The sequence below is a fragment of the Belonocnema kinseyi genome, chromosome 7, assembly GCF_010883055.1.
Source record: "Belonocnema kinseyi isolate 2016_QV_RU_SX_M_011 chromosome 7, B_treatae_v1, whole genome shotgun sequence".
NCBI classification, from domain to species: Eukaryota; Metazoa; Arthropoda; class Insecta; order Hymenoptera; family Cynipidae; genus Belonocnema; species Belonocnema kinseyi.
Genome location: NC_046663.1, coordinates 117,584,039 through 117,599,100, shown reverse-complemented (window position 1 = coordinate 117,599,100; position 15,062 = coordinate 117,584,039). Strand labels below are relative to the sequence as shown.

Here is a 15,062-nt window from a genome sequence, read left to right as displayed (position 1 = left end):
GCATTTTGCTCGACACCTTGACAAATGTAATTCCATGTAGAAACATGCGTTTAAATAAAATATTTTACCAAAAAAGTTACCCACGCTTTAACTTGACAGACTTTATTACACTTGGACACGATGTCACGCGAAAGACATATAGATAGTTCGCGCTCATGTATAACATTTTTATATAACATTTTTATGAAATAATATAAAATTATAGCTCAAATTTTCACTGGATTCTTAAATGAATAAATTTTTTTCAATAAAAAAATTTACGTGGACATGAATGCGTGTTTTAACCTAGGTCTAAGGTTTGAAATCTTACAACGATGTGAAAAAATTAATTACCGGACGTAACTTTGATTCCATGACTTCAGATATATGTCCTTAGTAAACAATGTGACGAAATAATTTTTTCTTGTCTTGAAAAATATAATGCTGTGTTATCAATAGAGTTTGAGGCTTTGATCATCATTTGCATGCATATCTTATTGAGTGCATGCATATTGAGAGCATGCATACTTATTGAGTCCATTTGGGCAGCATGTAATGATAATTGTAATTGTTCAGGCGGACGCCATAACAGACTTTGTGACTCAATAACATACCTTATTTGTCAAAAATAGCGCGAATTAATTTTTTTCAAAGTTTAATAACGGCATAAAATTTTAAATACGTGCGATGTACAAGAAAAATTATTTGTTTGTTTATCCACACCGCTATTGATAATAAATAAAGCACACTAATAAATAGATAACAAAAGAAAACAAAGAAAAAATTACCTGAGTATAAACGAGAGGAACACAAACAGTGTCGTAGCCAATGAGAGCTCCAAGTCTTTTTCTAATGTCACTAAGTTCCACGAGAAGAGTTTGCACTACTTGATCACTTGTGATCAGGGCTTCCTTTCTTGCCCTATTTATGATATTCGTTGCCCAAACTAAGGGCATCCAGTATTTGGACATTGCTGCTTTTTTGTTCATCATCTCGAAAATCTTTTTTTCTGACTCCATCATCAGACCTGAAATGAGAATATTTACATATTTGAGATTATCGTTTTATTATATTGTTTCTTATTCTTATTATCCTTTTGATATTGCAAATATTTTCCACTTTAAAAACAAAAAGATATCACTGTCTTCAGGAATCGGGACCCTCCCTATCTGCCCACTAAACATACCTGCCTATCAAGTATCTAGCTAGGCTAACTACTCTGAACAAAAATATAGACCTACATTCATTTGCACTACATGCTGTTAGAATATATCATACAATATTTTAATTAATATAATATCATAACGAAAGAAATTTATACGTATTTTTAAAACACGTTTCTAAAAAATAACTATTTCTTTATAGTAATCCGTAACTGTCTACTTTCCTTTTTTAATTCTTAAAAAGCAATACCAAATAAAATAAAAATATATATGAATTATTTTCAGTTTAAGAGTCAAATTTAGATTAATTGGATTATATGGCCAAATTTGTATTACTAAACTTGAGATTTTTAAATTACAAAAACATTAAAAACAGCAGTTAGAACATTCCAATCTCGTTCTGTGTTGACACCTAACGCCGAAATGTATTAAATGAAGGGTTGACGCATTAAGCGCGCAAGAACGCCCATCCTTTTACAATTATAATAAAAATAGAGGAGCAGTAAAAAACTATTATACACATTTATCAGATAATTATAAGTTATGATTAAAGTAAACTTCTTTTACACTTCGATAAAAACTGAAGGCATTTTTAAGTGAAATGATATATCAAGTTCAAAGCAGTTTTTACTCAAATGACCTTCTCAAATTTTTCCTATGACGCGGAACGGCAAAAGAACCGGCTTTCTCTCATTTCTTCTGACATGTAAAGATTTTGTTGCATATCAAAAAATATGGTTTGAAACATAACTATAGTTCAAATGTTATGTTGCATTTAAAAATTATTCTTCCATATATATTCATTTTCTTATGCTGAAAATATTAAAGAGGCGTGTAACTTGAATGCAAAGGAAATTGATTATGAAAAGAAAGTTGTTTAAAAAGACAGTGAAATATTTATAATTATCAGTTTCATCAGGAAGAAAAATATATGGTCAAAGTTATATCTTCAAAATTGAGAGAGCCAGCAAGTCTTTCCACATGGTCGAACGGTCCTTTCAAATTTTTCTCGACATGGTTAAAAAGACTCTTATTATATCGCCAGTCTGACTTTTATAAGAACATCAGACTCACTATCAGGGATAACTAAGGTATCCTTTTCGGTATGGTCCATATGCACATATTGTTTTCACTCATTTCGCCCATCCACGAAGGAACAGATGAGCTATTAAGTATGGTCAATTGCTTGATTTTTGCGCGTCAATCTTGCGCGTGAACATTTAAAGGGTATCGCTAATTGGCTCCAATTAGCATAACGGGCTCGTACACCTCGTGGCGATATCTATTAAAAAAAAAATAAAGTTTTTCCTAACGATTTCCGTGTAAAGTGAGTGAAATTATTGAGGATACATTGGAAATATATAAATCTGTAAGTACTTGTTTTAAGTACGTAATTGTAATCTTAATATTTTCCGTAAGTAATATAATTACTGTTAATTCTAGCCTTAATCGATTTAGGATAAACTTGAATTGTATTCATTAATTTAAAATTAATCTTTATTTTTCAGTTCAGACATCAACTCCTGAGATTTGTGAAAAGACAGATGGCAGGGACAGGGTCAGTGCACTCGTCCTCCTACATCCAGTTGATGGAGAACTGGAACTGTAGTGGAAAAATGATCAATACATTCATAGGTAATCAGTAATTATTAAATAAATACTTTGTAGACGTGCTCTATTCCTAAACTGTTTAATTAAAATTTTATATAGTTTGTCGAAAATTAGTCTTCTGACATTCTCATCATTTATGATTGAGAAAGTATTAGAATTGTCGGAAATTTGACATCATACTTTTTCAACGGATCTGCACGTTTCAAGATCCCCTGAATCCGAAAATCTGGTTTTCACGATGGCGTATGTCTGTCTGTCCGGCCGCAGTATTTATATGCGTCTTCATATTCTGAATTGTCTACTTAATAAAGTATAGTCAAAGATTAAGTTTCTCAAAGCTCTGTAGGCTTTGAGGTACAGATTTTCGTCGTGACACTCGCGCTGCGCGCTCGATTTCCGACAGACATTTGTAAACAGGTTTTGTTGGATTTTTTTTCTCGTAACTTTCGTCGCTTTTCCACACATTTTTTTTATTTTACTTTTTTCAACGTTATTTTTCACGAATAAAACAAAAAGTACGCGTCCTATCAAGAAGTGATTCTTAACGAAATTGTAGATCTTTTTTGGGATAACTATTTTTGTTCATTCATCTTTTTTTGTATCCTACATAGTTTGTCTACAAAATGGATTTTTTTATTTTCCATTACTTTTTGTGCAATCAAAATTTGAATTTTGGATTTTTGAAGAAAATCCAAAAATTGGTTATGATAATCTTGTAGAGATTTCAAAAAGAAATGTTTTTCTTCTCTTGACTTTTTTTCATATCGTGCGTTTCTCGGCTTCAAATTTTGATTTTCGGTTGATTAAAAAAATTTTGAAAACGCTATAACTCTGAGAATTTTCTTTTCACCAAAAAAGTCATAAGGATAAATTGTTTGCTCTTTTCAATACTGTAAATATCCGTACATAGAATTTTCAAATTCAGAAAAAAGTGGACTCAAAACTTTTCAAAATGCGCTCACTTTTTGAATTTTTACCAAAAATGGCTGGTTAACGAACTCGCCCTTTCTTTTAGGACCTAGAAAAAGTGTGCCAAAGATGGATTTGATTCGTTCATTTTTTCGAGAGTTATCGTGTTTACAGACGGATAGACAGATAGACGCCATCGTGAAAAACCTGATTTTCGGATTTAGGGGGTCTCAAAACGTGGAGATCCGTTGAAAAAGTGTGATGTCGAATTTCCGACAATTGTAATACTTTCTCAATCATACATGATGAGAATATAAAAAAATGCGTTTTTAAAATGCATTTCTTATCTAAAAATTCCACTTGTGCCGGTAATTTTCAAGTAGATTATTAAGTACATAATCGCTGTAAAGATTATATTTTGTTTCTTCCTGTGAATTTCCTTTGTTAAAAATTGAACTTTTTCTTTCAAAGTACAGCTATTTTGTAGAAAAATTGTCTTTTTGGGTAGAAAGTTCTTCTTTTTTGTTGATCGCTTAACTTTTTGGTTGAGAATCTTGTGTAAAATTGATTATTTCTTATTGAAAACTATCTTTTTTGTTGAAGACTGATCTTCTCCGACTTAGAAATCCACTTTTTCCAAGATATTTTACTTTTTACTTTGAAAACTTTAATTTTATTTAAATAAAAAAAATGATTTAAAGATTTTTATGCTTGTTTATTATGTACTTTTATCTAGGGAATATTTATGGGACGGATCAAAAACAAAGAAATCAGCTGGTAAGAGACGGTTTTAATTTGAACAATTGTATTTGCAATATTCAACCTAATCGTGATTTAGAATTAATTTTTAGCTTAATATTGAACTAAAGCTTTTTGTGATTAAGATTAAATAAATTTAATTAAATTGTTAAAATGAATTGTCAATTCTGCACAGTTTTTTGTAACTCGTCATTGACACGCTCATTGGCGTATTTTTCACAGTCTTCATGAAAAAAGTGAGTATGAATTTACTTTTATTAATTATGATAAATAGATTTTAATCTTTACCAATCATCAGTGAAAAAAAACTACTAATTCGTAAAAAAAGCCTTAACATTAAATTCATAAATAATTATTTCTTATTAATTACATTTTTCAAGATTTTTATACGCATTAGTAATTTTTAGATTTAAGATTATCTAGTCGATCCTTTAAAAATGATCGAATCGCATATACGAAATGACTACGTCAAAATTCTGAGATAATCGAATCGACCATCAAATACGTTCCAGTGGAATGTCTGAGAAAATCAGATCGACCATTTGAGATTTCCAAACCGAACGTTCCCAATGATCCGGTCAGCCAGCTTCAGATGATCGAGAAGACGGTCTAAGACAATCGAAACGTTTTTCTGAGATAGTCAATTTGGACGTCTTTTTTTATTTTCTAGAGATAGCCGCTTTAGCCATATTCAAGAGCTGTCCTATAGTCGACCCTGCAGTATGATCTGTCTGCACATTTATATGGACAAACAGACCTTCCATTTTTCTCCGTGATTGTGCGAAATGTCTTTTCATTATGACAATTATGCGTATTGTCTGCGCACACAAATGCACGCGTACTATACACATTTACACTACTGCTCTCGAATTGCAATGAGTTTAATTAACACATCAGTTTAAGATTAAATTAAGAGAAAATATCATATCCACTCAGTTAATTCATACGATATGACGTCACCGTTAAAGGAAAATAATTCGAATTAAAAAAAGAAGACTGCTAATTATGCATCATCCGCGAAGTCAATCGTTACACAACCGATGACTCCTTCATCTGACCCTGTCATAAGCAAGTAATATACAGTGAAGCTCTGATACTGGGCCGATTTTGGAGCTAACCTTGGTGGGGAATTATCCAGATAGACGGCCGTTTCGTAGAAAACGCTTTTGTTCTTTCACGCGTCAATTCTCGGAAGAACTCCATCAGGGGGCCCGATATCTAGGGTTCACTGTATTTGCATCTTGTGAAATGAACACCTTTCTTATATCAGGGAATATGTTATTTACTGAACACAAGACAATCAAATATAACAGAAAAATAACAAATCTTCTCATCTCGCGGGCACATAATAATAGTGCGCCGCGCGCGCGGCTAGCGACTTTGAGCTCGCCTAGGGCGCTCGACTGTTGGTTCTGGCGGTTCATAATGTATTTTCCTCGTGCTAAGCGTTCGGTCTTTGTGTATTGCCCACACTTGTGCACAGAATTTTTAAACTAAAGGTCAAAACATCGAAAACAGTAATTTGGTTATTGTGAATTCTCTTTTGTTAAAGCTATTTCGGCTTTAACGATCACATTCTCATCACGTATCTCTTGCTTCGTACTCGAGTTTGTCCTTGAAATTGGATATAATTTTCACAAATGTAAATTTGAACATTTCATAATATGCACTGGAATTAAAACAGATACATACTGTCTACACAGAAGCCAAACTGTTTTTGAACTTCTCAATTCTATCCCTAACCTCAGTAACACAGTATTTCTCAATTGAGTTTTCTATCGCATCGTGTGCTACAACGCAATTGATGTGCCCTATTCCTTCATTTCCTAATAATTCCCTATAAAGGTGTCTCTCAAAGCTTCTAGGGTGTAGAGTCTAGTTATAACGACAGTCCCACGAAACTTCGATTAATGAAGGGGGGGGGGGGGGTTAGTATCAACCTAGAGTCATAGCTGGTTAGGGTTTTCTGCTGAGAAGGTCACCAACCTTCAGCAGTGTTGTGTAAGATGGGAGTTCATAGGGTCTCATTTCACTATGAATATCTGTACAGAGAATTTTTGAATCTTGAAAAAAGTGGTTTTAGAAATGTTCAAAATGCTCTCACTTTTTGAATGTTTATCCAAAATAGATTAATATTTTTAAGATTTAAAATTTTTCACTAGTTACCGTGCTTACAGACAGACAGGCATACATACATATATACAGACATACAGACAGAAACATTAGTAAACACCTACTTTTCGGTTTCAGAGAGTCTCAAAACGCGGACATTTGACAAAAACAGAGCGGGGGAGGCAAATTTTACACAAATCTAATACCTTCTCTGATGAGAATGTAAAAGTATTCAAGAATGAAGAACGGCCAGAGGACATGCAAATAAATTATATTCGCTCATAAAAAATAAGAGAGAAAAAACAAGGAAAGAAAACTAATGTGACCTTCAGAACCCTATCCCCGAGGCTAGTTAGTCGGATTTTTGGTATACACTAGATTCGTACAGAATGTACACCAGATCGCATGAGAAATTGGCCCCTCGCTTCTTACTTTATTTTTCACGTCTTTCCTTATTTCTATGCTTTCTCTAGTATTTAAAGAAAAACTACGTACAAAAATTTTTAAACGTTTTCGGCACTCATCCTACACTTGTATGAAAATAAAAAAATAAAAGCTTAACAAAGATTTTAATGTCTAGCACCGATTACACAGGCACACAAAAAAAGTCAACGTCCACGGAGGCGACCTTAGGGGTTCTATGTATTTTAGGTCGCTCATTCCGAATCGATTGTCGTTTTTTTCAGATCAGATCGCTTTCAAGGTCATTTGAAGGTCAAATGAAGAAAATATTGCTAAAAAAATCTGAAAAAATTCAGGCTTAGGGGTTTTAGCACGCTAAATCCGAATCCGGTATCGGTTGACCTTCACTAGTTCAAGATCAAGGTCATTTGAAGGTCAAACCAACAAAATAACATGAAAAAAATTGTAAAAATTTATATATAGGTTTTAAGGGTCGCTGAATACATATCCAAGGTTCATTTAATCATATCTGGTCATCTGAAGGTCATATGAGGTCATTTGAAGGTCGAATTCGAAAAAAAGGCTAAAAAAATCTGAAAAAATTCAAATCTAGGTTTTTGAGCATGCTGAATCCAAATCCGGTGTCGATTGACCTTCATGAGTTCAAGGTCATTTGAAGGTCAAATCAATGAGGTACTGTTGAAAAAATGTTTAAAAAAATTAATTTACAATCGTCTTTAGTTTTTCGTCTATATAGAAACTGGAAATATTAATTTATCTTTATCAACATTAGCTGCTGTGAATTTCTCGAACGTAGGGCACTGTACTTTCTTAGCAATATTAGCTGCTGTAGATTTCTTGAAAGAGAAAGCTTTGTACCCATAAGAATGGTATATCTTTAAAAAAGAAGTGGGTTCTTTTTGCCCTAATATGGTAAAAAATACATTTTTTATAAATGTCCACATGTATTTGCGTTTATGAGTGAATGTTTGCGTGTGTGCATGTGTGGATCTGCGGATGCATGGATGTGTGGATGTGCGGATGTCTAGATGTTTCGATGTATGTAATCGATTCTTCTTCAACTGTTGCCTCGACTAGTCGTGTGACGATGACAACTGCCCGGTAAGGAGATGTGTAGAATGATTCGCTCATACGCTAGTCGAGGTACCGATGCCATTGGAAGTGCGCTGCCTTAGAAAGGGTTGACAAGGTGTAAGGATGATGGCGTAGTGTGTTCGTCGACGATTTGACATTGTCCTCGTTAAAGACGAAAAGCCCTTTTACTTAGCCCTGGAGAGGTAAAAGGGTTATCACCTCCAGGACGGCGGACTCACCTGCAATCGGACCAGGATCCCTGTCGAGCGGGTTTATATATAAAAATATGGAAAATTTAAACAAACCTTCAACCTTATCTTCTAAACACGTGTGCCCGAAAGATTTTAACGTATTTTGCTTCATTTGTGGAACATTTATTCCGAACAAAAACGATCGACGATCGTTCAACGAAAATTTTCGCAATATATACAAAGAATGCTTTAATTCAGATATAGTTTCGGGAGATTGGGCTCCTGATAGTATTTGCAATCACTGTCGCAAAATGCTTTCTATTTGGAAAAAAACTAAAGACGATTCTAAATTGATCTTCATTAAACCCACAGATAGGAAAGAGCCATCCAACGAAGGTGATTGTTATTTCTGTAAAACCGATATCCGTGTGTATAATGAAAAAAGCCGTTGAGAGAACTCAAACGATTGATGAGGTTGATGTGGATAGTATAGAAAATTTATCAATTTAATCTAAAGATGATGATGATGATGATGATGATTATGACAAAAGCACTAAGACCGATGACGAAAATCAAGATGAATATGAAAGCGATAGAAGTGAAAGCTCTGATGAAGTTTATAAACCAGGTGGAGTAAGCAACAGAATTGCTGAAAAATTTACACAGTCCGAACTTAATGATCTCGTAAGAGATTTGGGACTGCCTAAAGATGCTGCGGAACATTTAGCTTCAGTTTTAAAAAGTAAAAATTTATTAGAAAAAGGTACGAAATTAACGTTTTATAGAAAAATAAATGAGAGTTTTAAGCAGTATTTCGAAGAAAAAGTCTATGATGAACAAAAATTAGTGTACTGTTCAAATGTTAAAGGACTGATGGAAGAACTTGAGCCACATACTTATAAAGATGATGATTGGAGACTGTTTATTGACTCATCAAAAAGAAGCTTAAAAGCTGTAATGCGTCACACTACAAATCAATATGCCGCAGTACCTGTCGCACACTCTACGGCAATGAAAGAATCCTTCACTAGTCTTAAAAAACTTCTAGAGGCCATTGAATACAAAACATATAATTGGGTTATATGTGGTGATTTGAAAGTTTCAGGTATGTTGCTAGGACAGCAGTCTGGATTTACAAAGAATCCGTGTTTCTTGTGCCTTTGGGATAGAAGAGATCGCGAAAAACATTACACGAATCATAAGTGGGCTGAAAGGAAATCACTTGAAATAGGAAAAGGAAATATCATTAAGCCGGCCCTGGTAGATCCAAAAAAAGTATTGATTCCTCCATTACATAGTAAATTAGGGGCCATGAAGCAATTTGTGAAATCCTTAGATGCAAATAGTCGATGTTTTAAATACTTGGAAGAAAAGTTTCAATATAAATCAAGTTGAAAGAAGGGATTTTTGATACTCCAGAAATAAGGATACTTTTAAAAGATGATAAATTTCCAACGACAACGACAAAAATGCATGGCTCAGTTTTAAGGAAGTTGTGAAAAACTTTTTAGGAAATAAAAGAAGTGAAAATTATAAAGTTATAGTAGCCGAAATGATTAAGAACTTTGAAAAAATGGGGTGAGTGATGTCACACAAATTGCACTTCCTGCATAATCACCTGGATCGATTCCCAGAGAATTGTGGCGACTACAGTGAAGAGCAAGGAGAGCGCTTCCATCAAGACATAAAAGAAATGGAAAAGCGCTACCAAGGCAGATGGGATGTCGCTATGATGGCTGATTACTGCTGGTCACTAAAAAGAGTGTAAAACTATAGGCAAAAAGCGAAAAAAACCGTTACGTCCATCATTTGATAGTAAGAAAGTACGGTATGAGGGGAAAACATGAACACAAGTTGATACAAAAAAATATGTTTTTTTGAGGTTATTTTGTTGGTTTGACCTTCAAATGAGCTTGATATTGAACTAATGAAGGTTAACCGACACCTCCGTGGACTTTGACTTTTTTTTTGTTCCTGTGTTATCTTCCATAAGCCATAAGAAGCCCATATCTGATACAGACATACTTCACCTATAATAAGGACATAGTCTACATACTTGAGCTATACTTAGAGATATACTTCAGTCATATTTTTACTGATAATCGGCTATACTTTATCTATACTTCTGTTATAATGAGACTATACTTATAAGATATACTTTAAAAATACTTTTACTATACTTCAACCATAAATTCTTATAATTCTGCTATATTTAAAATAAATATAATTTCCTATATCAAAAAAGAGAATTAACCAAAAACTTTGATGAAATAGAGCAAACGTGTTTAGTCTACGAAATGTAAATTTTGTTCACTTAACCAAATTTTTTGAATCCAAATTCAGTTCCTAAAAGTGATTAGGTTTTTAAGCAAAGCCCGATGTTTTCGTAATCGAGACACTTTTTTCGACTGTTTAAAAACCAAAATTGCTTCGAGCAAGGAGCGAAACTATTTAAGTTGGACGCCAGTTCAAATTGTTATACTTGACGAACCATGGATCCTTTAAATTTTAGTGGTTCTGATCTCTATTCGAGAAAATCAGGGATTTACTACGTCGTTTTGCCCAGAAGAAATTTTTATTTCACACAATTATTGTTTACGTTTTCAGTAGTTTTTTCGTGTAAACAAGACATTTATATCTGTAAAATCATATAGATTTTCCAAGTCTTAAATTCTACTAATAAACATACTTAACATATTAATGAACTATAAAAATGAATTGAATCATTATGCCCTTAGCGAGAAGTAAATTTCCTTGATATTTGAACAATCAGTTTAGAGTGCGGCTCTTTTACAAATTAAGCCCGTTTACAGTCTCAAAATTTTCAGACTGGGAAACTAAAATAGAAGACAGAATTATACATCCCTAGTATTAGTATCCCTCTGCAGAAAATATTAAAGTCGTAATGATGTCATTAAGGCACTTTATCAGAATGACAATCGCGTCTGAATTTTGAGGCCGCTCGTTTTATTTTTTTGTCTACTTTTTTGGATGTCTCATCTAAATAACCATATCTCGAGTCAAGCAGGGCCGGTTTTTCGATAAAATGTTTATATTTTGTTTAATTATCAAAATAGAAAACAATAACAGTGACACTCAATTATAGCTGTACAGTTTTTTTTACAAATTCAGGCTACATACGGTATTTTTTTTTATTTTTTCCAAATACATAAGCCTTAATCCAAAAGTAGAGTGTTCCTATGTATTTTGTGCATAGGTCTGACTTTTATTATTGATTTATAGCTTATTATTATAAATTAAGTTATGCAGATAATAGAAAACCCGGAAACCTACTTAAAGATAAGTAATTTATATCAGTTTCTATTAATTTCTTGATGAAAAAGAAATTATAAATCTAAAAACTACAAACAACGACTTTGAAGCAAGCAAGAAACTGCTTTATAAAAAAATTAAGGGGAAAAAAAGTACATAATTTGTCCACATGAGAAATAGTAATGGGGAAATGCTACATGATGCAGACGGAATACTAGAGACTTTCAGAGACTATTTTAGGGGACAATTCGGAGATGAAGTTTTAGGACACCACAACCGCGATGTTGAAAACGATGCGTTAGAAAACTCAATTGAAAAAGTCTGTGTCACTGAGATTAGAGATATAATAAAGAACTTGAAAAACGGTAAAGCTGCCGGGGTAGACTGTATTATCACTAAAACGCTTAATCGCAGTGGCGAGCACATACCACATAGACTGTGCGAATTGATAAATTTATGTTTTGAGATGAGAGACGTCCCAGACGATTGGAAAAAAGCGATTATCGTACCAATATACACAAGAAAGGGAGATAAAAGCGACTGCAATAATTGCAGAGGGATTAGCTTATTGAGTACCGTAAGTAACATATACATAAGGCATAAGGCAAATCACAGAAAAAAGTTTAAGAGTAGGAAAAAAAGTTTTCTGTGCATTTGTTGACGTAGAAAAAACTTTTGACCGGGTAGATAGAAGTAAACTTTGTGAAGTCCTGAAAGAGTATGGAGTCAATGGATGGCTCCTACAAGCTATAAAAACAATATATACAGGTAGCAAAGCGAGTCTAAGAGTGAATGGGAAACTTAGTGACTTTCGATATTATTCAAGGAGTTAGACAAGGATACGTTATGTCTTCATGGTTATTTATATTATTTTTGGACAAGTGTTTAAGAATGGCTCTCTTCGACGAAGAAGGAGTGGATCTCGAAACAGTAAAGGTACGCGGGTTACCGTTCGCAGATGATAAGGTTGTTATGGCAGAGTCAATCGAAGACTTACAAAGAATGTTGAATAAAATGAATGCAAGCATGAAAGGCATGGGTCTCAAAATTAATGCAAACAAAACAAAAACTATGGTGTTCAAAGGAAAGAGTGAGAAAACACCATGCAATATTGTATTAAATGATGAAAGTATTAAATAAGTTGTGAAGTTCGTATACATTGGTAGCTTATTTACTACGGACGGTAAGATAGATGAGGAGTTAGGTAGACGCATGATCAAAGGTAAGAAGGTTATTGTTAGAGCAGGGTCCCTTATCAGAAGTAAAAATATATCAAATAAAGCTAAAATGGCAATACATAACTCTATATTTGTACTGACTGTACTATACGGTAGCGATACATGGATATATCAAGAAAAAAAAGAGTAAAGTTAATGCAATTGACATGAGATTCTTGCACATGATATGTGGGGAAACTCTGATGGACAAAGGGAGTAACAACATAATTTTCAAAGAATGTGGTGCAAAAGAGACGTTAGTAGACACATGGGAAAGAAACTTGTTAAGATGGTTCGGGCATGTTGAGAGACTGCCAAATGAACGACTAACGAAACAACTGTGTGAAGGTAAAGTAAATGGCATTGTGCCCATAGGTAAACCGCGGAATGAATAGTTAGAATGTGTGAATGAGACTCTAGTTACAAGAGACATAAGAAGCCACAGAAACACGAGAGCCTGCATAAAAAATGCATGGACATAAAAGAAGCTAGAGAAGTATGCCAGGACAAAAAAATATGGCGACAAATAGTTAATAAAAAGAGTGTGAGTAGAGTGAATGACGCCTGCAACAAAAGAACTTGGATACTAATGGACCCCAGTGGGGAACCTTACATGACTACTTTGTGTGGATCTTCATTTGCGGTGATTGCTAGAGAGAATGATCAGCAACCTGGGTCGGATTAGTGTTGCGGAACGATCGTGTTATTTGAATAAATATCACGAGAATTCTGGATCAATCTAAAAAGTTTATATCCCTTCCTTACATTACTCCCTTCCCCACCGAGTGAGTCACGCCTACCACGAAAGGGAAATGGCTTAATGGTGTAATAATAATAAAAAGTCGTTTTCTGCAAATTTTGTTTTAAGATATTTAGCAATCGAGTCCTCGGTTCTGAATTTTTAGGACGCATGGTTGAATATTTTTCACTTATTTCTTGCATACGTCATCTACATACGCATGTCCTGAAGCACGCAGATCCGATTTTTCAATAAAATCATTACATTACAGATCATAATCTAGAATACACTACTACTGTTCTTCTCTTTTTGATTAATAAACAAAATATAATCATTTTATCGAAAAAAATGGCTTTGCTTGCTTCGAGATACGGTTGTTTAGATGAGGTATGCAAAAAATTGGACACAAATATTAAACCAGGCGGCTTCAAAATTCAGATGCGATAGCCATTCTGATATCCGTATTACGAAAAAATGGCACTTGAATTGTTATGAGATAGCGGTCTGTTTCAAAAACTGTCATGATGAAATCGGGGATTAATTTATTTTTCATAAGCAGAATAAATTTATTTACATAATTACAAAACTATTCTTACCGCTATCTATAAATAACTGCTCACTATTCTAAAGGTGATATTTTTTAATATCAGATGTCGTTAATTTTTTAACTTTTCATATACACTGCACAATCAGAAACCATAAAAAGCTTGCATGTGAGCTAAAGTCCTCTCAGAACATCAGCCATCTTGATTTAACTTGATACATGATGCCGAATCAGATCAATATGATCTCAAAAGTCGATCAATTATTCCGGCCGATCAAAATGCTCTTAAGTTCGGTATCATTTTTGTTGCATATCAAAATTATATCGATTTCGGTATCATTATGAATATTTTTTTTACTATGCATACGGGATCCTTAAAATATTCCATTATGCAGGCTCATCTATCTTAGAAATTTTGGTTTTTAAACTACATAGAAACATATTTTTGTTTGTTTTTGCAATACAGAAAAAAGAAAGAGCAATCTTTATTCCGATTTCAAAATACTCTCTTCTTTCTACCAGCAACCAACATTACTCGTACGGGATAAAATTTATCCAAAACCATTGGGTATGGCGGCGATTTTGCGTTTTGGTGTATTTTTCCGAATTTTTTATAAACTATACAGGGCAACTATGGGACATCTTTCGTTACCGAGTAACGCCGACTACCGGCCCAACTCTGGGCCAGCGTCGGCCCAGAAATCGGCATAAAGGGATTTAAAAATTCTTTTTAATGAAAAGGGAAAAAAATTTATAAATGAATTTCAAAATATTTTAAGTGATTTTAAAGATGTTTAAAATATTAGAGAAGAATTAAAAAAAGCAAAAGAATTTTCAAGAGATTTTAGAGACTTTAAAATACTTTTTATGAGATCAAGAGGTTTTTAAAGAATTTAAGAGATTTTAAGTAAATTTGAAGATTTTTTGAGGAATTCAGGTAGAATTTGAATGACTTTAAGATTTTTAAGAAATTTTAAAATATAAATAATGTTCTTGAATTCTTTAAAGTCTGTTAAATATCTTGAAATCTTCGAAAATTTGTAGAAATACTTTGAATTCTAATGAATT

General features: G+C 33.4%; 1 protein-coding gene across 1 annotated transcript in view; it reads right to left on the bottom strand.

The window, feature by feature from the left end:
* LOC117175948 overlaps window positions 1–15,062 on the bottom strand; it is a 459,128-nt gene that overhangs the window by 108,775 nt on the left and 335,291 nt on the right. Inside the window, exon 5 of the mRNA XM_033365817.1 lies at window positions 768–1,006. Within this exon, the coding sequence (XP_033221708.1) occupies window positions 768–1,006 (239 nt within the window). The remainder of the gene's footprint in view (window positions 1–767; window positions 1,007–15,062) is intronic.